Source organism: Crocodylus siamensis, chromosome 5 (genome assembly GCF_052110815.1).
Source record: "Crocodylus siamensis isolate JL-2025a chromosome 5, ASM5211081v1, whole genome shotgun sequence".
NCBI classification, from domain to species: Eukaryota; Metazoa; Chordata; order Crocodylia; family Crocodylidae; genus Crocodylus; species Crocodylus siamensis.
In genome coordinates, this window is record NC_143399.1 from 39,976,783 (window position 1) to 39,999,000 (window position 22,218).

The 22,218-nt window shown below is 50.1% G+C and overlaps 2 protein-coding genes across 2 annotated transcripts; one reads left to right on the forward strand and one right to left on the reverse strand.

Moving 5' to 3' along the window:
* Positions 1-3,062: 3,062 nt before the first annotated feature.
* On the forward strand, positions 3,063-3,995 carry LOC149863936 (olfactory receptor 13H1-like). The gene has a single exon (XM_090049740.1). It carries the CDS (start codon positions 3,063-3,065, stop codon positions 3,993-3,995), a length of 933 nt encoding a protein of 310 aa, XP_089905866.1.
* A 16,969-nt stretch (positions 3,996-20,964) lies between these two features.
* LOC149863937 (olfactory receptor 10R2-like) lies at positions 20,965-21,918 on the reverse strand. Its single transcript, XM_090049741.1, has one exon. The coding sequence runs from the start codon at positions 21,916-21,918 to the stop codon at positions 20,965-20,967; it is 954 nt and encodes a 317-aa protein (XP_089905867.1).
* Positions 21,919-22,218: the final 300 nt, after the last annotated feature.

The following is a 22,218-nucleotide window of genomic DNA, read 5'->3' on the forward strand; positions in this document are numbered from 1 at the left end:
CAAGTTCATGTACACAATTTGATGAGCATATGGTGACTGCATGAGCTTTCTGTATGTCTCATTCACTCCACAGACAGGTTGGACTTTTCCTCTAACTTGGGTGGTCAATTGCTCTGTTGGACAGCATGTCTGAGTCATTACTCGCTTGGCGCTGGATAACACTCACTGATTCTAAGGTAAGAAAATTTCTCTGACTTACATAATTGATTCCTGTCATTCACTAACTTGGGGTCTGTTTCTGGAGGGCTAATAGAGTTACTGATACTCAGGCTGCTCAGTCTAATCTGAGGGCCTGATTCCCAGAGGTGCAATTAGTAGCCTGTGCTAGGAGTCAGGCTGAAGCAGCCTCACACAGTGCAGAAGGAACAGGATGGGCTTGGAGGCTTGGAAGATTCATTATATCCCTGGGGCGTGCACTCTAAAAACAGAGGCTGAGCACCGTGACACAGCAGAGCCACTGTTTCTGCCAGGTAACTTGTAAAGTTTTCTAGGCAAACAGTAGGATTTCTACTCCGGAGATAAAACTTTGCATAGGCCACTTCAGAGACTCATCTAGACAGTTTGCTCCTGCATCTCTTGTACCTGGAAATCCTACAGGGGAGGTGACTGCATTGGGTTTGATACCCTCACAGAAAGCATCTGTGAAGAACAGACTCTTTCCATGCCTACTTAATGCAGCACTGAAGAGTGCTGCATACACAGCTTGCACTGTATAGATCCTTGCCTTGCTCCTGGCCCCTGCACACAGGGCTGTCCAGAATGACACTGACAGGTGAGGGGAGCAATTTCAGTCTCTGGTGTTCCTAACCTCAGGCTACTCCTATATCATACTGGATTCCAGACTCTCTGCCATGACAAGAGACATTCCCTGTGACAAGAGACATTCCCTGAGACCCAGACCTATCCAAATCCACATGCAATCTTCCATCAGGCTTTCACTTGACAACCTCACTCTGGACCTTCTGGGGCAGCAGAACATGCAGTTCCCATGACTTTTTCTCCTATGCAGTAGACCCTGGTGCTCCATGGAGGCGTTTCCCAGATCCACCTTATGATTCCAGGAGATACCTATGCTGAATTCCACTGATCAGGTCTGTTCGCTCTGTGTCCATCCTGCAGTGGTTAGGGACAGAAAAGGATGCTAAGACTGAGTTGGGTTTTGTTCGATATGCCTGGCATAAGCTTTTTTGGTCTGCACTCTGTTTCTAGCCAGCATAATCTGCAGGGGAGCAGGCATTTCCAGATTCCTGTGTACAACAGGGTGTAGAGGGGTCAGACCAGAACCATTTCTTCTTTAACAGCTGAATGACCTCAGTTCATTTTAAATCATATGTTTTGGGAGCTTAGAGATAAGACCCCCTAAGTGAAAACAGAATTCTAATAATTTTTCTTTTCCTACAAATGGGCTTTTTGAGAGATAACATCAAGTTTTATATGTCCAGCCTGGGGGAAAAAATGACAAATGCCATATTTTCTACTGGGAATGTGTATGGGATGGTGGAAATGGCCTGAACTTCCAGACATAAAGCCAAAGCCCTGAACTGGGCAGAGTCCGAGGAAGTCTGGGGAAGGGACACTTGTGGGACATGAAGCTGATATGGAGCTCTCATGTCCAGGTGGGCTACGAGTAGTGGTTCCATTTTCATAGACCCTGGGCATCTTCCCAAGTGTTTTACTTTTTTGCTTTAACCCAACAAGTTCACATTAATTTTTCCTGAGGGCTATAAACACCCTATTTTACAGGGTGAGTTGTGAACTTTTCACTAGGCTCATATTGACCAAGTAACTCAAGAGAACTGTGAAAATGGCAGGACCTTTCCTGACTGTTCAACCCTAAAAGGGGCACAGTGGCGCAGGTATGTATTCTGCCCCATATGTGGGACTTCTATTCCTCTAACTGTCCTGTAGCTCTTCCTTCAGGGGTGATAGTACTTGGGCAGCTATCAATCTACTCTTGGTAGACCTGGCTGGTCTGCTAACAGACCCTCTAGGTTTTCCAAATCTCTCACGTGATGATAACACTGCTGGGGAGTGGCTGGTCTGCTAGTCTGTAGTCTGCCTTAAAACCTCTCCTTTGATCCTAGTACTGTGCACTTGCCAGATTCCTTACAGCACACTCACCACACTACTCTGGCCCCACTCCACAATGTCTTGCAAACTCCTGTTGCACAGCAGGCTTTGCCTCCCGTCACAAGGATGTGGTAGGGATGCTTGAAATTCTTTAATTTAATGTTTTCTGATTGAAAAACGGACTTTGTATTACAAATAAATTTATAAAATTATCAAAATTCCTGATATAATCACTTTGCTTCCTCACATGTTGGGTGGCATTTCTTTTTCATATATTTAACTAAATACTACTAAGAGTATTATGAACATATTTGGCCAAAAATCTCTTTCAATTTTTTTTCGACAAATACCTGAATTTGTGATAGTATATCAGAGCCTCAGTACTTAAAAATCTTGATAAATATTTCAGTGAGGTATGGAGAAATATCTTATTCAAAAACATTTCCCATAAATGTATTGTACTAGAAATCTGTGTTTACAAAAGACCTCAATAATATTAATTATTTTCATGAAGTTATAGCTTCCATAGCAAATTACCGTATATGCCAGCTAACACACCAGTGTCTCTGCATTGCACAGTGTCCAACATGGTTCAGTAGCTCTCCCAAGGCAGTTGGCAGGGTTTGCATGAGGACTTGGAGTAGAACCACTCTAACAACATTTACTGCTGGTAACCTGTGCAAGAGGGACCCAACATGCCTGAATTACCATTCCATCTGAAGTTCCTAAGCTCTCCCATTGTGGTCGTCTCTCTCACATACTGCTTAATTTGAACTTGTGAGACACTAGTGCAAAAGCTACCCCAAACTGTCATGTGAAGCACACAACAGCAAGGAGTCCTAAGGACCACACAAAACCTAGGACCTCTGCTGTCCCTTCTTGAATACAATGAATCAGTTCCTTATTGGTAAATTCAGATGTTTCCCATTTAACAACATTCATTTCCTTTGTTTTTTCATGCCTCTCCACAGCATCTGAGCCTTGAAAACACCATGGAAGGACACAACGAGACGCTGGTGACAGAGTTCATCCTGCTGGGACTCTCCCAGTATCCCCAGGCACAGGTCCCATTCTTCTTTTTTGTGCTGATTGTCTACATGGTGACTTTTGCGGGGAACAGCTTCATTTTGGTACTAATTTGGCTTGACCCTCAGCTCCACACCCCCATGTACTTCTTCCTCAGCAACCTTTCCTTCCTTGACATCTGCTACTCTACCAGCTCTGCCCCCCCGGTTCTGGTAAATTGCTTTAGAGAGAAAGCTACCATCTCCTACAAGAGGTGTTTGGTCCAAAGTTACATTTCCCTTTACTTAGCCATGACTGAGTGCCTGCTCTTGGCTGTCATGGCCTATGATCGCTTTGTGGCCATCTGCATCCCACTGCACTACACTGTCATCATGAGTGGAAAGGTCTGTGTGAAGTTGGCAGCAGCCTCCTGGACCATCACCTTTATCCCAGTTCTTATCGGAGTAGGGACACCACAAAAACACCTATGTGGACACAATGTCATCAACCATTTCACGTGTGAACTGCAAGCCCTTCTCAAACTGGTGTGTTCTGATACCAGCGACAGTGAGATTATCATGTGGATCTCTGGTCCACTGCTTCTTGTGGTGCCCTTTGTCTTCATCTTGGCAACATATGCACGCATTGGCGTGGCTGTGCTGCGTATCCAGTCGGCCCAGGGGAGGATCAAAGCCTTTTCCACCTGCAGCTCCCACCTGGCTGTGGTCAGCATATTCTATGGCACGGCCATGTCCGTATATCTGAGGCCGCAGACCAAATCTGCCTCAGATCAGGACAAATTCATTTCTGTGTTCTATGGCACGGTGACTCCCTTGCTGAACCCCCTGATCTACAGCCTGAGGAACAAGGACGTGCATGGGGCACTGAAGAGAACAATCGCAAAGGCAAAGTCTGTGTAGATCTGACTAAATATCCCTCAGTGTCATGGTTCAGGACTATTGGCATTGTTTGCTCCTCTCACCCATCTCCTCTCTCCCTGTCAGGAGGCAGGAGTTCCACCTTCCCCACTCCTGGGAGGATCCCCAATATTCTCCCATCTCAAATGGGATCCCTGTGGGGCAGTGCCCTTCATATAAGCTGGGACTCCACAACTGCCTGAGTCTGCTGGGTAGCTGGAAGATCTTCCCTGTTACACCTGCAACAGGTGTTGAGTGCTGGGAGGTAAATTTCTCTTCAAAATAAAGTATAGTTTAATCTCAAGAGTAGCAGAAAGCCTAGCCTGAGAAATGAGGTTTCAAGATGATGAAGGGGCTGCTGTCTTGGTTCTTTTCCTCTATAGATACGACAGGGAGGCAGTCCTTTGATCTTGGTGAGAGAGTGCCTCTTGCCAATGGGTTGCATCTGCCACCTTTACTCTCTATGTTCCTCTCTGGTTTCTCCTGAACAGGCACTGTGCCATATGCTTTTTTTGGTTTAGATTTTCTGCATTTAATCTTACCACTTCTGCTTCATTCAAAATGGCCTGCTGGGCTCACCATGGATGGAAGTAAAATTTTATAGTGACTACCACTTGCATTACTGAAGGATTGTTTACTGGGCTATGTGCCTGTGCCATTAGCTTCAATTTGAATTTGAGATTCATCCACATGTGGACTATAGAGCAAACAGCACAAGAGCATTAAAGGAAACTGAGAGGATATACAAGGTCCATGAGTATGCTAGGCAAGTTCCTCTCCCTGTTTCCTACCTCTCTGTCTGAGCATTTACCTCACACTTGTGTACTCCTACAGGATAAGGGCTATAGGAGCAATGAGAACCGCAGTGATCTCACACCATGATTCCTGAATACAACCAGTTATTCACAGCGCAAGAGCTAGACTGAAAACCCTTTGCTCTGACAAATCCACTCCACAACTAGATTCCTCTATGTTTAGACCATGATAAAATCTCCACATAACTTTCTTTCTGATAGGCTTTCATCATTCAGGTCCTCTAATCTCTCACTTCACACTTCCCAGACTCAAATATATTCATAACTCTTCTCAGAATCCCATCTAATTCTTCACTTCTATTGAAGGGTGAACCTAGGATCCAATAAAGATTGTGCTCATGTTGCATACTGAAGGGTCATCATTTCTCTAGCTATGTTTCATATCTCTTCATTTGTCCATGGATAATGTTTGCCTGCTGGGAACTCCAGTGCAGTTAGTTTTCACTAGGGCTGTGCGAGGCTTCGGACAGAGCTTCAGATCCGGAGAAGCTTCAGACACTTTGGGGTCTGGGTTGAAGCACCGCCTCGTTCAGCTTCCCGAAGTGCCTCGGAGCCACCTCGGAGATCTGGCCATAAGATATAATGGGGAAACAATAAAATACTATAACTTCGTTATTTTTTCTCTGAAATTTTCAGGGATCATAGATGCTACAGAGAGGATGAAGTCTGCCAGGTTTCAAAAAGATCAGTATATGGGCTTGGGGGGAACAGCACCCCAAATTTTTTAAAGCAAAACTCATGTCAGGTCTAAGGAATCACAACATAGTGTGGTGAAAACTGCAGGAGCGGTAGCTCTTACTGAGGCCACAAAGCCAGCCAAGTTTCAAGGAGATTGGTGCAGGGGTTTGTGGGGAACTGCCCCTCAAGCTGCGGACAAGCAAAACTGGTGCCATGGGTGCTGTGGGACTGACTGTGTCTGTGTCTTGGGGCGGGAGAGGAGACACTGCTGCAGGCCTGGCTGCTAAGCTGCTGTGTTACCAGTTACCAGTCAATCAATCCTGATTCACTCAGGGACCAGGGGCTCAGGGACCAGCTCAATGCACAAGACCTCCGTTACTTCATAATGACTTAATGAGCATCAATTAGCACCAAGAAAACCAGGCTAAGGAGAGGAAGGACTCAAGACAGACAATCAACTGCCCCAGGACAGATACAGTCTTGGCACCAGTTTTGCCTGTCAGCAGCTAGGGGTGCAGGGCCCCAGAGCCCCCTGCATCGATCTCCTCCACAGCTGGCAAATGTCACAGCAGAGGCCACCACCCCTGCAGCTGTCACCCCGCTGCGCATGAACACACACCGGGTCACCCATGGCACAGGTTTTGCTTGTCCACAGCTTGGGGTGCAGTTCCCCCAAGCCCCTGCACTGATCTCCTTGAAACTTTGCAAACTTTGTGGTCTTAGTAAGGGCTACCACCCCTGAAGTTTTGACCCCACTGTGTTGTAACACACAGCCGTAACATGAGTCTGGCTTTCAAGCTTTTGGGGTACAGTTTCCCCCAAACCCGTGCACCAATATTCTTGAAACTTTGCAGGTTTTATGCTCTCGGAAGAGGCTACCATCTCTGCAAGTTTCATCCAAATTGGACAAGAAACAATAAAGTTATAGATATTTCATTAATTCCCTCTTACACCTTATGGCCAGATCTCAGAGGTGGCTCCGAGCTCCGGATCGGATCGTGGCCATCCGAAGCGGCCAGATCTGAAGCCAGATCAGATCACTGCCAACTCGCACAGGCTTAGTTTCCAGCATCATCCTTAAATCCTCTACTAAGTTAGAGGCTTTCAAACTTATCCCCACATCTTGTATCAATGATGGCCCTTGTCCCTAGGGGTATGAACATAAACCTGGTTCTCTTAAGATTCATATTATTCGGAAGTGCCCAGATGGCCATTGGCCTCTCTGGTCTTTAAAATAAACATACACTCATCTTTATTTACTGCTGAGACAATCGTTGTGTCATTTTACCAGTAATGGTCTTTAGGGCTGTGCAAAATGGCTGTGTTTCGATTAGGTTTTGGATTTGGTCATTTTGGAGGACAGTGATTCATTTCAGTGGTTTGGATCACTGTTTCATTTCGGTTGACTCTGTTTCAGAGATTCGGCTCTTCTGAATCTCCTCCAAATCTGTTTTGAATGGGCTGCAAGAGAAGTTTTGCACAGCCCTACCCAGCCAGCCAGGGCTTGGGGCTGGGAACTGCAGGACCCTACTGAGTGGCAGGATGGAGCCATGGGTGGCTTGTCTGGGGCAGGGGGAGGGCCACTGTCCTCTGTGCAGGTGAGAAGACCCCTGCGCAGATCTCTGATCCCTGTCACACCAGGACACGGGGCAGGGAAGCAGCATAGAGCAGCAAGCAAGCTTGCTGATCCCTGCCATACTACCAAGCTCCACAGGGAGTAAAGATCCACACTGGGGTTCTCCTCACTGCTCCTACCCACCTGCACTGCCCCAGTGATGTGGAGCTGCGTGGGGAGGGCAGTGGTGGTGAGGAGACCCCAGCACAGATCTGTGCTTCCTGCAAAGCCAGGTCATGCGAGATGGAAGTGCCGGTCCTTACCATGTGACCTGGCTCCACAGGGAGCAGAGATGTGAGTCTGCATAGTGCAGGCAGAGGCGGGAGGAGACCCTGGTGTGGATCTCTGCTCCCTGCAGAGCCAGGTCGTGCAGCAGGGATTGCTTAGCCCTCGGTTCAGTTTCCCCGCCCCTGATTTGATTCCCCAGCTCTGATCACTCCCCTGGCTCCTCCTGGGGGCACAGGCCCCCAGATTGGCACACCAGGTTTCAACAGGCTGCCACTGCAGGCTAGGGTCAGCAGCAGCATTGCAGTCTGCTCGGCATGGGCTGGCCCCAGCCTGCAGCAACAGCCTCCTGAAACCCTGTGCATAGATTGGGGGCTATGCCCCCTGGGAAGAGCTGGGGAAATGATCTGAGAGCTGGGGGAAATGATCAAACAGCTGGAGAATTGGGCATAGACAGCTATAGCCTGTACAGGAGAGATCAAGTAGATAAAAGGGGTGGAGGCATAGCTCTCTGTGTTAAGGAAAGCTACATGTCCCTGCAAGCTGATATTAGTGACCAGGGTGGATGACTGGAGACCCTCTGTGTTAAAATCTGTGGGGAACATGGCACAGGGGACACCATGGTGGGAGTCTCCTACAGACTCCTTACCCAAAGTCAAGAGCTTGACCAGGAGTTCACTCCAGAACTGGCTCCAGGACCATGGTTGTCATGGGTGACTTCATTTACCCGGACATCTTGTGGGAGAATCACTCAGCAAAAGCCGAGCAGTCGCAAAGCTTCCTCTTGTGCATGGATGACCTCTACCCGACTCAAGAAGTCCACGGGCCAATGAGAGGTAAAGCACTGCTCAACCTGGTACTGGCTACTGGGGGTGACTTAATTGGTGACCTAGTGGTCGATGGGAAGCTGGGTGACAGTGACCATGACCTGATCACCTTCACCATCTGCCATAAAGCTGGCAAGTCAGTCAGCAACACAGAAGTCCTTGACTTCAGGAAAGCTGACTTTGACAAGCTCAGGAGGCTTGTCAGTGAGGCCCTAAGGGACCACGACCCCATGGGGAGGGGAGTTCAGGAAGAGTGGTTGCTCCTTAAGGGAGTGATCCTCAATGCACAAGCTAAGTCTTTTCCATCTCGGAGGAAAGGCAGCAAGAGGGCACAGCAGCCCCTCTGGCTCTCCAGGGATCCAGTATACTTCCTGAGGCTAAAAAGAAAGGTCTACAAAGGATGGAGGATGGGATTCACCTCCAAGGAGGAATATTCTGCACTGGTCCGGTCCTGCAGGGAGCAAACCAGGAAAGCCAAAGCTGCAACTGAACTCCAACTAGCTTCGAGCATCAAGGACAACAAAAACTCCTTTTTCAGATATATGGAGAGGCGGAGGAAAAGCAAGGGCAGCAATGGACCCCTGCTGAACCAGATGGGACAGCTGACAACTGACGCCCAGGAAAAAAGCCAACCTATTAAATGGGTACTTTGCGTTAGTCTTTCATCAGTCCCATGGGATGCCCATGCCCACTACGGGACAGGGAGGTCCAGGTGATGGAGATCCCCTGCCCTCCATTAATGCTGACCTTGTGAAGGAACACCTTGAGAGGCTGGACACCTTCAAGTCAGCTGGCCCTGACAATCTACACCCCAGAGTACTCAAGGAGCTCGCGAGCGTCATAGCCCAGCCTCTGGCACAGATCTTTAAGAACTCCTGGCACTCTGGTGTACTGCCTGAAGACTGGAAGAAGGCCAAAGTGGTGCCTATCTTCAAGAAAGGGAGGAAAGTGGATCTGGCAAACTATAGGCCCATCAGCCTGACTTCTATCCCTGGGAAGATCTTAGAAAAGTTTATTAAAGAGGCCATCCTTAATGGACTAGCTGACACCAATATCCTGAGGGACAGCCAGCATGGGTTTGTTGCAGGTAGGTCTTGCTTGACCAATCTGTGCGAGTGCAGCGGGGCAGGCAAGCCCCGAGACCTGCGGGGCAGAAGGCTCCGCAGCTACTGTCCGCCCATGACCCCGGGAGGCGAGGTGGACAAGCTCCGAGACCCGTGGGGCGGAAGGTGCTGCTGCAACTGGCTGCCAGCAGCCCCGGGAGGCAGGGCACTTACTCACCTGTTTCAAGTGCAAAGAAAAGCCGGCGGGCTTAAAGGCCATCCCGGAACCAAGGAGCAGGGGACCAGAAGTGCCGGTGCAGGAGCAGACCGCCGGCAGAAACTCAGCGCGGGGGAGACGCACCGCATGCGGCCATCCCGTATGTTCTGGGGCAAGGGTAAGGCCCTGGAAGGGGCAAGATGATGGGGGCTGTAGGCCCTGAAGTTGGTGGTGGAGGCCGCGGTGGCCGGAGCCGCCTTACCACAGCGGGATTGTCACAGCAGGCAGCTTAGCCTTTAGGGCGGCTAGTGGCAACCCCAGCATACCCGTGCAAGGGAAGGGATTGCCCAGAGAGGGGAGGACTCTCAGGGGAACAAAAGGAGTTCCCAGGATACAGACTTTGAAGAATTCTACGCGGTCCGGCGGACCATAGGAAGCCGGGATTTGGTGCCCATGAGTGGAACTGAGTGTAACCCTGGACAGGGTGATTTTTGGGGACTTGTGTATCTAAGGCGTTGGCCTGCACTCTCGCCCTAAGGAAAAGGGGAGGGTTGAGAGACTAACGGTGAACTGACACGGAGGCCCGGGTGAGGGTGTAGGGGAGGAAGGAGCCCTCAAGGACCACCCCTCTGAGATGATGGGAAAGTCTCGTTTCTGGCCCGGCGCACACTAGAAAGAATCACTGAACATAGGAACCATCCAAGTCGTGGCAGGCAGTTCTAGCATACGCCGCTCTGGGACTGGCACACTTCCGGCCGAAGGTTGGTAACCGGATGAGAATAGACAGTGCTATAATCAGACTCATTCATAAATAGACAGTGCCATAACCAGACTTCCTCACATTTTGGTGCATTGGCCGGGAACTCGGCAGCGGCCATCCCGAGGGCAGTTTATTATAACGATGGAGCACCAGGCAAGCGGGCAGGCAATGGAACCCATGCACCAGTTAATGAATATGATGGTGCTGATATTGCAGCAACAACAACAACAATCGATGTGACAGACTACCCTGCAGGAGCATCTGATGCAGCAGCAGGCAAGGACTCCTAGGGATTATGTGGAGCGGCGGATGCCGAAGATGACGCAGGAGGACGACCCAGAGGCCTTCCTGGAGATCTTCGAGAGAGCGGCCTTGGCAGCAGGGGTTGAGAAGGCAAAATGGGCAGGACAGTTGGGCACCTTGCTAATCGGGCAAGCGCAGGCTGCCTACAGAGCCATGTCTAGAGTGGATGTGATGAACTACGATAAGGTAAAGGGGGAGATACTCTGCCAGCTAGACATCACCCTGGAGAGGCGTAGGCAGGCCTTTAGGGCGAGAAAGGCTAGCGATGTAAAGTTCCCCCGGATTTTGTGGCAGACCCTGGTGGACTTGTTAGCCAGATGACTGAGGCCTGAAGTTGCCTCCAAAGAGCAGATAGTGGACCAAATCCTTATGGAACAGTTTATTAACGACCTAGAGGAGGAAACCCAGAAGTGGGTAAGGTGCCACTGCCCTGCCTCCTCCCAAGAGGCCCTCCAGTGGGCTGAACAATTTGATGCAGCTCAGGGAGATCAGCGCAGAGCTAAAGGGATGAAAGGGACAGATACCACACCCAGGCGGGCGGGAGAAAGTAGAGGAAATAGGAAAGCGAGTGTACTGGGACCCTCCTGCTTTACGTGTGGAAGGACAGGACATTTCGCTCGAAACTGCCCCAGGAGATGCGAGAGAGTTCCCCTAGAGACAAGTACCAGCAAGATAACCGCCCAGCACCAGAAATCTTGCCGGAGGCAGAAGCAATGGACTGTGGGGTAGGCAGCTTTAGTCTGGCCCATATCCAACCCTTACCTAGGGTGCAAGCTTGGGTGGAAGGCACACCTATTTCGGCAGTGGTAGACACTGGCTGTGCCCAATCCATAGTTAAACCCTTACTTATCCGGTGGGAACGAGCCCCCCGATGTGAGGGAGTCAGTATGGTGTGCCTTCATAAGGAAAGGGGTTATGTTGAACATCGCTGTGTGACAGTCCGGATAGGAAAGGTCCGGAGAAGACTCCCAGTCGGGTTGAAAGAAGAAATATTATATCCAATGATCCTGGGCCGCGATTGGCCGGAGATCTTTGATATCCTGGTGCCAAGGAGAAGGCACAAGAACAAAACCAGAGGCCTAGTAGGTGAAAGAGCCCAGGAGACTGATGACTTGCCGATTGATGAGGTGACCCAGGCGGAGCAGTTTTGGAGGGGAACAGGAGGCAGACCTGGAGCTGTGCGCCTTCTGGGAGGTGGATGCCCTGGAAGACGACCCTCAGGTAGGCTCCCCAGGCCGGGTAAAACATGGTTTACTTTACAGGGTGGTATGGGGGAGGCGCGAAGGAGAAGAGGTAGTGCATTTGATAATCCCGTGCTCCTTTCGGGAACAGCTCCTATGGCTGGCCCACAAGCACCCCTTTGGAGGGCACCTGGGGAGGGATAAAACGGAGGTGTGGTTGACCCACTGGTGTTTCTGGCCTCACCTTTATGAGGATTTGGACAAGTATTGCCGTGCTTGTGAAGCGTGCCAGAAAGTAAGCTCCCACAAGCCTCGGAAGGCACCGCTTCAACCCATGCCCCTGGTGCGGGAGGCATTTTCCCGCATAGCGTTAGATATAGTGGGACCATTGCCAAAGAGTGTAGCAGGGCATCAGTTCATCCTGGTGTTGATAGATTACACCACCAGGTTTCCGGAGGCCATCCCGTTGAGGGTGGTGACTGCCAATAAGATAGCTGACGCACTAATGTGTTGGGTATCCAAGTTTGGGATCCCATGAGAAATAGTGACTGATCAGGGGTCCAATTTTATGTCCGCGGTTATGAAGGCATTTTGTAAACCACTGTGCATTAAGCACCTTCAGACAGCAGTGTACCACCCACAGACCAATTTCATAGACATTTCATAGACATTAGGGCTGGAAGGGACCTCGGGAGATCATCGAGTCCAGCCAATGGGTTGGTTGAATGATTTAATGGGACGCTGAAGGGAATGTTGAGGCGATGCACGCAAGCAGAACCCCGAAAATGGAATATGATGATCGCACCCCTTTTATTCGCGGTGAGGGATGCCCCGCAAGCCTCCTTAGGCTTCTCACCGTTTGAGCTAACATTTGGACATCAGCCATGTAGCCTGTTGGACGTAAAGCGGGAAGGGTGGGCAGCAGCACCTGAGCCCAGGGAAAGGACAATGGAGTATGTCCGGGAACTAAGGGACCAGCTTCAGGTGATCCAAGACATCACGCTGGCCAACTTAAGGCAGGCACAGGCGAGACAAAAGAGACATTATGACAGTAAGGCGCAGGCGTGGGAGTTAAGTATAGGGCAGAAAGTACTAATGCTGCTACCCGAATCGACTAGCAAGTTCTCAACACAGTGGCAAGGGCCAGTCACAGTCATGAGGAGGTTAGGGCAGGTCGATTACAAAGTTCTGCGCCCTGGAGCTAGGCGAGGGCGGCAAGTGTTCCACATTAACCTACTTAAAGAGTGGCGGGAACCTGAGGGGCTCGTGATCTCTCCCGAGTTGGAGGCAGAGGGGGGAACAGGTCAGAGGATAAAAGGTCCAGGTAGGGACTGTGGACCAGAAATAGTACCCATGGGGAAGCAACTTGGGAGGTTGCAGAGACAGCAGCTGATGGAATTGGTCCAAGAGTTCCGTGATGTCTTCTCGGAACAACCGGGAAAGGCAAGAGGCGTAGAACACCGAATTGTCACCAAAGAGGGGCAGATAGCCCGAGAAAGGTGGTGACGAATCCCGTATCATAAATGCCCATTAGTAAAGGAGGAGATTAGAATGATGCTGAAACAGGGGATCATAACACCCTCCCGGAGTCCCTGGCACAGCCCAATTGTGACAGTGGACAAGCCCGATGGGGGCCTGAGACTGTGCATAGATTTCAGGAAACTGAACGAGCTGACTCAGTTTGATGCATTCCCGATGCCCCACATAAATGAGTTGGTGGAATGCATAGGGCAGGCCAAAGTCATCTCGACACTGGATTTATCCAAGGGCTACTGGCAGATTCCCCTCCGAAAAGAGGATCAAATCAAAACCGCCTTTGGTACGCTGTGGGGGCTATTTGAATTTAAGAGAATGCCTTTCGGGCTGAATGGGGCGGCAGCCACCTTCCAGAGATTAATGGACGGGGTGCTGGTGCCCTACCAGGAGTATGTGGCGGCCTATATAGATGACATCATAGTCTATACAGACACTTGGGAGCAGCACTTGCGAGCCCTCAAGGCAGTGCTGTCCGAATTGAGACAAATAGGCCTGATGGCTAATCCCAAGAAGTGCGCACTGGGAAAGCAAGAAACCAAATATCTAGGTTTCTTAGTGGGGCAGGGCTGGGTTCGGCCATTAGTGGACAAGGTGGCGACAATCAAGAACTATCAGGCTCCAGCAACCAAGAGACAGATGAGAGCATTCCTAGGGCTAGCCAGTTATTACAGGCGTTTTATTCCTTAATTTGTGGAGGTAGCGGCACCCTTGACGGAAACTACCAAGGGCCGTTGGACTGGAATAACTGAATGGACGGAGGAGCGGTGGGCAGCCTTTGAAAAGGTAAAAAGGGCTCTATGCCAGGATGTGGTCCTGCATACCCCCAACTTTACCATTCCCTTCACTCTACAGACTGACGCATCAGCGTACGCCCTGGGAGCGGTACTGTCTCAGGCGGTGGACGGGGAGGAGCATCCAGTCACGTATGCCAGTTGCAAGCTGAGCGATCAGGAGACCAGGTACTCCACCGTTGAGAGAGAGTGTTTAGCCATTAGATGGGGCGTCGAATATTTTCGATATTATCTCCTGGGTCGGGAGTTGACCCTCATAACGGACCATGCTCCACTTAGATGGCTACACATGGCTAAAACCGGTAATGCGCGCATAATGTGCTGGACGTTAGCCCTTCAGCCGTATCGCTTTAAGGTAATCTACCGACTGGGTAGAACGAACACGGTTCTGGACTTTTTGTCCCGTTGTGAAGGGGAAGAAGTGAGAGAGCAGGAGGAGCAGCTAACGGAAGGAGTACGAATAGGAAGAGTGCCTGTTGACGTCTTGAGGGGTGGGAAGTGTGCGAGTGCGGTGGGGCAGGCAAGCCCCGAGACCCGTGGGGTGGAAGGCTCTGCAGCTACCGTCCGCCCACGACCCCGGGAGGCAAAGCGGACAAGCTCCGAGACCCGTGGGGCGGAAGGCGCCGCTGCAACTGTCTGCCAGCAGCCCCGGGAGGCAGGGCACTTAATCACCTGTTTCAGGTGCGAAGAAAAGCTGGCGGGCTTAAAGGCCATCCCGGAACCAAGGAGCAGGGGACCAGAAGTGCTGGTGCAGGAGCAGACCGCCGGCAGAAGCTCAGCGCGGGGGAGACGCACCGACATGCGGCCGTCCCGTGTGTTCTGGGGCAAGGGTAAGGCCCCGGAAGGGGCGAGATGACGGGGACTGTAGGCCCTGAAGTTGGTGGTGGAGGCCGCGGTGGCCGGAGCCGCCTTACCACAGCGGGATTGTCACGGCAGGCAGCTTAGCCTTTAGGGCGGCTAGTGCAACCCCAGTATACGCGTGCAAGGGAACGGATTGCCCAGAGAGGGGAGGACTCTCAGGGGAACAAAAGGAGTTCCCGGCATACAGACTTTGAAGAATTCTACGCGGGCCAGCGGACCATAGGAAGTCGGGATTTGGTGCCCGCGAGTGGAACTGAGTGTAACCCTGGACAGGGTGATTTTGGGGACTCGTGTATCTAAGACATTGGCCTGCACTCTCGCCCTAAGGAAAAGGGGAGGGTTGAGAGACTAACGGTGAACTGACACGGAGGCCCAGGTGAGGGTGTAGGGGAGGAAGGAGCCGTCAAGGACCACCCCTCTGAGATGATGGGAAAGTCTCATTTCTGGCCCGTCGCATGCTAGAAAGAATCACTGAACATAGGAACCATCCAAGTCGTGGCAGGAAGTTCTGGCGTATGCCGCTCTGGGAACAACACACTTCCGGCCGGAGGTTGGTAACTGGACGAGAATAGACAGTGCTATAACCGGACTCGTTCACAAATAGACAGTGCCATAACTAGACTTGTTCACACAATCTTATTTCCTTTTACGACCAGGTGACGTATCACCTGGACAATGGACAGGAGATTGATGTCATATATCTTGACTTCAAAAAAGCCTTTGATCTGGTATCCCCTGATCAACTCTTGGCAAAACTGGCCAATTGTGGCCTCCGGTCCACCACGATCCACTGGCTGGGGAACTGGCTCCATGGTCGGACCCAGAGGGTGGTAATTGATGGAAATCAATCATCATGGTGCCCTGTGACTAGTGGGGTCCCCCAAGGCTCTGTCCTTGGACCCATATTGTTCAACATCTTCATTAATGATGTGGACATCAGAATCAGAAGTGGACTGGCCAAGTTCGCCTATGACACCAAACTTTGGGGAAAAGCATCCACACCTGAAGACAGGAGGGCAATCCAGGAAGACCTTGATAGGTTCGGCAAATGTGTGGACAAGAATCTGATGGTATTTAATGCTGAAAAATGCAAGGTTCTCCACCTTGGGAGGAAAAACCTGCAGCTTCCTTATAGGCTCAGTAGTGTTGACTAGCACTACAGAATAAAAAGACTTCGGGGTCATCATTGACCACAAGATAAACATGAGCTGTCAATGTGATGCTGCAGCTAGTAAAGCAACCAAAACAGTGGCTTGCATCCATAAATGCTTCTCAAGCAAATCCCAGGATGTCATTTTCCCCTTGTACTTGGCCTTGGTGAGACCGCAGCTGGAGTACTGCATCCAGTTTTGGGCTCCACAATTCAAAAAGGATGTGGAGAAGCTTGAGAGAGTCCAGAGGAGAGCCACGCGCACGATCAGAGGTCAGGAAAACAGACCGTATGATGACAGGCTGAGAGCCATGGGGCTCTTTAGCCTGGAAAAGCGCAGGCTCGGGGGTGATCTGATGGCCAACTATAAGTTTATCAGGGGTGACCACCAGTATCTGGGGGAACGTTTGTTCACTAGAGCGCCCCAAAGGATGACGAGGTTGAACAGTCATAAACTCCTGCAAGACCATTTCAGGCTTGGCATAGGGAAGAATTTCTTTACTGTCTAAGTCCCCAAGGTCTGGAACAGCCTGCCCTCGGAGGTGGGTCAAGCACCTACTTTGAACACCTTCAAGAGCAAATTGGATGCTTATCTTTGTGGGATCCTATGACCACAGCTGACTTCCTGCCCTTTGGATGGGGGGCTGGACTCGATGATCTTCTGAAGTCCCCTCCAGCCCTAATGTCTATGAAATCTATGAATCAAACCAGGAGCTAGTTGTCAATATCAGGTCAGTCTTCTCCTTCTTCTTAGTTTTTGTTTCCCTTCAAGCCCAGCTCTGAAACGCCAAAATTCTCCAAAACATTCCTTAAATGTTTCTGAGCCTTCTAATTCATTTCAGAGCTCTTTCGGAGCCTTACATTTCCATTCCGATTTAGCGTTTCAGGGGTCAAAATGGCCTGAAACACCTCCAAAATGAAATGGCTCTCCAAATTTTGCACAGCCCTAATGGTCTTACATTTTCTTCAGGAAGCATTGTGACCCCTACTAGAAACACTGGTATGGAGGGTGACTTTCTATTTGTAGATAGGATCCGTAAGACTCATCATTTATCCAGTTTTTAATTTATTTAAGCATTGTTTGCATAGAACTAGTATTTAACTTAGTAGTGTACCAGGAAAAGCCAAGGTTTTATAGGAATATAAGCAGATTTTTCAAGGGTTATCTATAAATTAGACCTCCCCTCTTGTGAAAGAATGATTTCAAATTATTTGACCTAACCTAGTTTCCATGGAATCACACCACTTTGTGGGGATTATAGTTTTATCTCTGACCATTTCTTGTTTGATGCCAACAGCAACTGTTGCTTATTTTTTGGTGTGGGACTTGTGGGCTAAGAAAGGTTTGGGGGAAGGGGATCTGAATGTGGAGAAGAGAAGTATAAAGATGAAATTATAGTGCTGATTTGCTATGAAGTGTGGGGCATGTGTCATTGCCACAGCAAAAATAAATCCATTTCCCAAACGTGTATCTCCACTATGACCTCTCCTGTTGTATGGCATGTAGAGCTTGAAGGAACTGACTGTCCACACAAGTACAAGCCAGATTCTATTCCACTAAACTGGGCATGTCTACATGAAATGCTTTACTCAAGATTAGAGCTAGTTACTGTGCAGTAAGTGTCACCGTCTACACATGCAGATGCTTACTGCTCAATAATTTGCTTTAATTGTGTGTAAATTTGCTACCTTGTAAATGCACAGCAAATTTACTCTCAGTTACTTACTGCACAGTATGGCATATGTAGATGGCAAATGTGCTCCCAGTCAGCTGAGCAGCAGGGGTTGGGAGATTGCTCCCTGCTCCTGGGAGCTGCCTGCTGCCAGGGCGGATTCTGCTACTGGAGCCTGAGCAGGGACAATGTCCGCCTGCTCCAGCAGCAAGGAGCTTCCAAACCCTGATTCCCAATGATGATAGGGGAGCAGAGGCCGGGAGATTCTGATCTCCCAGCCATGGCCCCATGGTTGAAGGGCCTGGGCTGGGAGATCCTTATCTCCCAACCTGAGCTCAGTGGTCATAGGGCTGGCACTAGGAGATTCTTATTTCCCAGCGTGAACCCTGCAGCCACGGGGCCAGCACCGGGAGATTCTTATCTCCCAGCCTGAGCTATACAGCCACAGGGCTTGGGCCTGGGCCTGGGCCTGGGCCTGGGCTGGGAGATTCCTATCACGGGGCCCCATGACTGCAGAGCTTGGGCCAGGACATAAGACTCTTCCAGAGCTGGCCCCAAGACATGAGGCTAGCACTGGGTTATAAGAATTTCCCAGCCTGGGCCCTGTGACTTCAGGACTGGGAGATAAAAATCTAGTAGAGTCCATGAAAATTCATTAATGCACATCCTTTTTAACACACCATCACCTTAGCTTTATGGTTGAGTCACAGAAAAGCAGTGAGAAGAAGGACCCACCCATCTTTTGTACTAGCAGTTTTTCAGGGACTGAGCAGAATGAATAGAAATGCACATAGAAGCCTACGTCCACTTCCATGTGTAACAGCTGCAATATGCTCTGGCTCCTAATGCGGAAGTCAGAAGGTTTTTGTGGAAGGGTCTGAAGGCACTGCCTAGAATTGTAATGGCCAATGCTTTCCACTATAAGACCAAGTTTTTGGTTGCTTCTAACATGACCAAATGTTCACAATCAGGCTGAAATTATCGCTGCAAGGGTATACGCCTCAAATCGCATTTTCTTAGGGCATAGAAGTTAGGCTTACAAGAGGGACTCTGATGGCACAGTGCTCAGCTTGACCTTCTGGCATCTCCCACTCCAGGCTGAAGTGGGCCTTCACTCTGGGCTCTGTCCGTTCAGGGTTCCCAGCCCTAAATGTCTTCAGGCTTCTAAACCCTTCCTTCAAAAAGAAGTGTGTCAATCTGATCATTTAGAAACTAAAACTGCATCCCCCACCCTTCCCCATATCTCATAGACCATTGGTTAAACTGCTTAGCTGGGATGTGACCAACCAAGGTTTAAATCCCTCCCTTGACTCAGAGGATTTCTGGCCCCCACTCCCGGTGCTCCAGTGCCCTCTCATGACCAAGCTGTTGGGTATCCTGGGGTGTGGGGGCCCCTCTGTCCTCACTCTGGACATGAGTCCACTTTGTGTAAACTAATTAAATATTCACTGGAGCAAGTCCTACTCCTTTAAGTTGCAGCATTGCTGCTGCCCAGTAGCATCATACTCTTGCTCTCTCTTTCTTTGACTCATAGATAACTCTGGGAACACAGCCACATACCCCCAGCTTTTCTAGATCCCTGTCCCAGGGTTTCTTGAGTAACAAAGCAGTAAGCAAGAGTAATGAGGTGTCCTGCCCACAGCTGCATGTATTAGCAGCTCCAGCTGACCTCCGTTAACATTTCCTTTTTCCCTCAGAAAGGATAGTTGTTGCCATCTTTCGCACTATCTAAAAGAACGGCAAAGAGATGGAGGTTGTAAGCTTCTCTACCTCAAAAGCAGATGGATACACTGCAAATGAAAACCTTACTTACAATTTTTTTTTCAAAAGCTTTAACTGGGATTTTTGGCCTTCTCCCACATTTTAAATGGAAGATAAAATGCTTTGTAAAGGTGGCTGTTGCTACGGTAACCAAGGAGGCCAGTCTCTGAATTTGAAATCTCAACCCGGTTTTAACACTTGACTTCCTTAACCTGCTCATTATAGCAAAATTAACACAACCCATGCCCCTCCCCCCAATTCCTCTACTTTTCACTATTAGGGCCTTATGAGTATCAGGGTAGACAGATGGGTAGACAGATTTGGTGAGAAGTTCTGAGACAAGTAAGTATGTTGTGGGAAGTGCAGTCCAGGCAGTGTTTGTTTGCTGGTTTCTCTCCTTAAAAATGATAGAGACATGGTAACCTGTGTGCAAACAGAGGACTTAGAACCTGCCCCTTTTATATCAGGTCAGTGGGGAGGCAGTCGGCATGCCCACAAGCTGATCCAGGGGGCTAGGCCCTGGACAGCGACTCAGGACCTGGGTTTTATGAGCTCAAAACCTGTGCACCTGGGCAACTCGCCTCATTTTGTTTCCCTCCCACCCTGTGCTGGTTCAAATTCTGAGATCCTGGGGGTACCTACCACCCCTCACAAAGATGGGCCTGTTTCCACTGACCTAGGGTGGAGCTAGGGTCATGGATTTGTACCTGGAGAGGAGCAGCTACACTGTAAAGCCCTATCCAAATTCCTGTGTCCTCACCAGTGCTATATTTCCCTGGGTGTGCTGGTGTGGGAGCACATTATAAGAGATCTTGTTTGTCTTATGGGGTACATGGGAGGCCCTGGAAGATAGCACTATAGGGATTTAGCCTGTGTCCTCATTGCAAAGTGGCTGATTTGACAGTGCAAGTAACACAGACGATAACCCACAACCTTAAGCAGGTCATTGAGTTGGGGCTGAAACCAGTGCCCTCTGGGGATGGGATTGTGTTTAGGCATAGGAGGGGGCTGTGGATGATGCCAGAGTATGAGCCTAAGGTAAGGATACAGCCCCTGTGTGTGCAGCACCCTTTACCCAAGACCCCTGCTCCCAGTAGAGATTTGCAAGAACTACTCTAAGAATAATGCTCAGCTCCTCTGAAAAGCAGCCCCTGCTTAGGTACTGGAATACAGACACAGTCACCCAGTGCTGGAGCCTGAAAATCTTCCCCACTTCCCAAAGTTTAGTCTTGGAACCTGACATTCAAAATTCTCAGCTGTTCCAAAGACAGTCTGATTTTCCTCTCATAAAAATAATAAAAAGACCAACAGAAAATACTCCAAAATAAATCCCTTCCCTGAAAGGCCTGCAGCAGCAGGTGGTGGAAACAAGACAAACCCTTACCCAGCATGGTGATGGCACTTGTGACCCTAACAGAGGAAAGAAGGTGAGAGCCAGCAAGAAGGGTCTGTTCAGCTCTGGCTATGATGGCTAGAGAGATCAAGGGAACAGGGTCCTCCAGGCTCATTGCCCTGCTGGGATCTAGCCCAAGACTGCTACCCCTTGGGAGTGAGAGGCCCACGTCCCAGCAGCCTGCACAAGGCCCCTTGCACATCATTGTTGCGCAGGGTGTAGATAAGGGGGTTGAGCATGGGGATGACAATGGTGTAGGATACTGCAATCAGCCTGTCCTTCTCTGGCATGTAGTGGGCCCTAGGCCGGGCATACATGAAGATGGCACAGCTGTAGTGTAGGAGCACCACAGTCAGGTGGGCACCACAGGTGGAAAAGGCCTTGCGGCGGTGCTGAGCTGAGCCCATGCACAGCACAGCCATCAGGATGCGGATGTAGGAGAGGAGGATGAAGGCAAAGGGCAGGATGAGCGTCAGGACAACCAGAATGTGGATGGCTGTCTCACTGGTTTCATTTCCTGGGCAGACCAGCCCCAGCACAGGAGGGATGTCACAGAAGAAGTGAGGTATGTGCTTGGGGCCACAGAATGGCAGGGAAAAGACCAGGACACTGAGGATCAGGGAGAACAGGACCCCTCCTGTCAGTGCACCCCCCACCAGGCTACAGCAGACGCAATGGTTCATGATGGCACTGTAGCGCAGTGGGGAACAGATAGCCATGTAGCGGTCCACTGCCATGCCTGTCAGCAGCAGGCAGTCAGTCACACCCAGCGCCACAAAAAAGAACATCTGGGTGGCACAGGCAGAGAATGAGATAGTGTGGCATAATGACAGCAGGTCTCCCAGCATCCGGGGCACCACCACCAGTGTGTACGCAGTCTCAGAGCATGACAAGCTGACAAGGAAGAAGTACATGGGAGTGTGAAGGGATGGGTCAGCCCGCACTAGGGCAACAATTAACCCGTTCCCCAGAAGCGTCACCATGTACATCACCAGGAAAAACCCAAAAAGCAGGCGGGCCAGGCTGGGCTGGCTTGTGAAGCCCAGCATGATGAGGTCTGTCAAAGCTGTCTGGTTAGCAGGGGCTTCCTGAACCATCCCCTACCTGCAGGACAGAGAGCACAAGGAGACACATCACATGAGACATTAGAGAATGGGTTACACATGTGCTACTGCAAGGCATGTGTTTTCTGTGGATGACTCCAAGGGCTCTGCTGGTGGTTCAGGAGAGTGAGGTTGTCCGTTCTGGCTTGGACAGAAGGGACTGTGCTGCCAGTGTCACATCCTGAGCTGAGATGTGGGTGAAACCCTGAAACACTGGCTTCCTGAGTAGTCTTTCCCACAGCTGCCACCCACCTTCTCTTTCCCATCTCACCTGCTTCTCTTCAGGTGGGGATC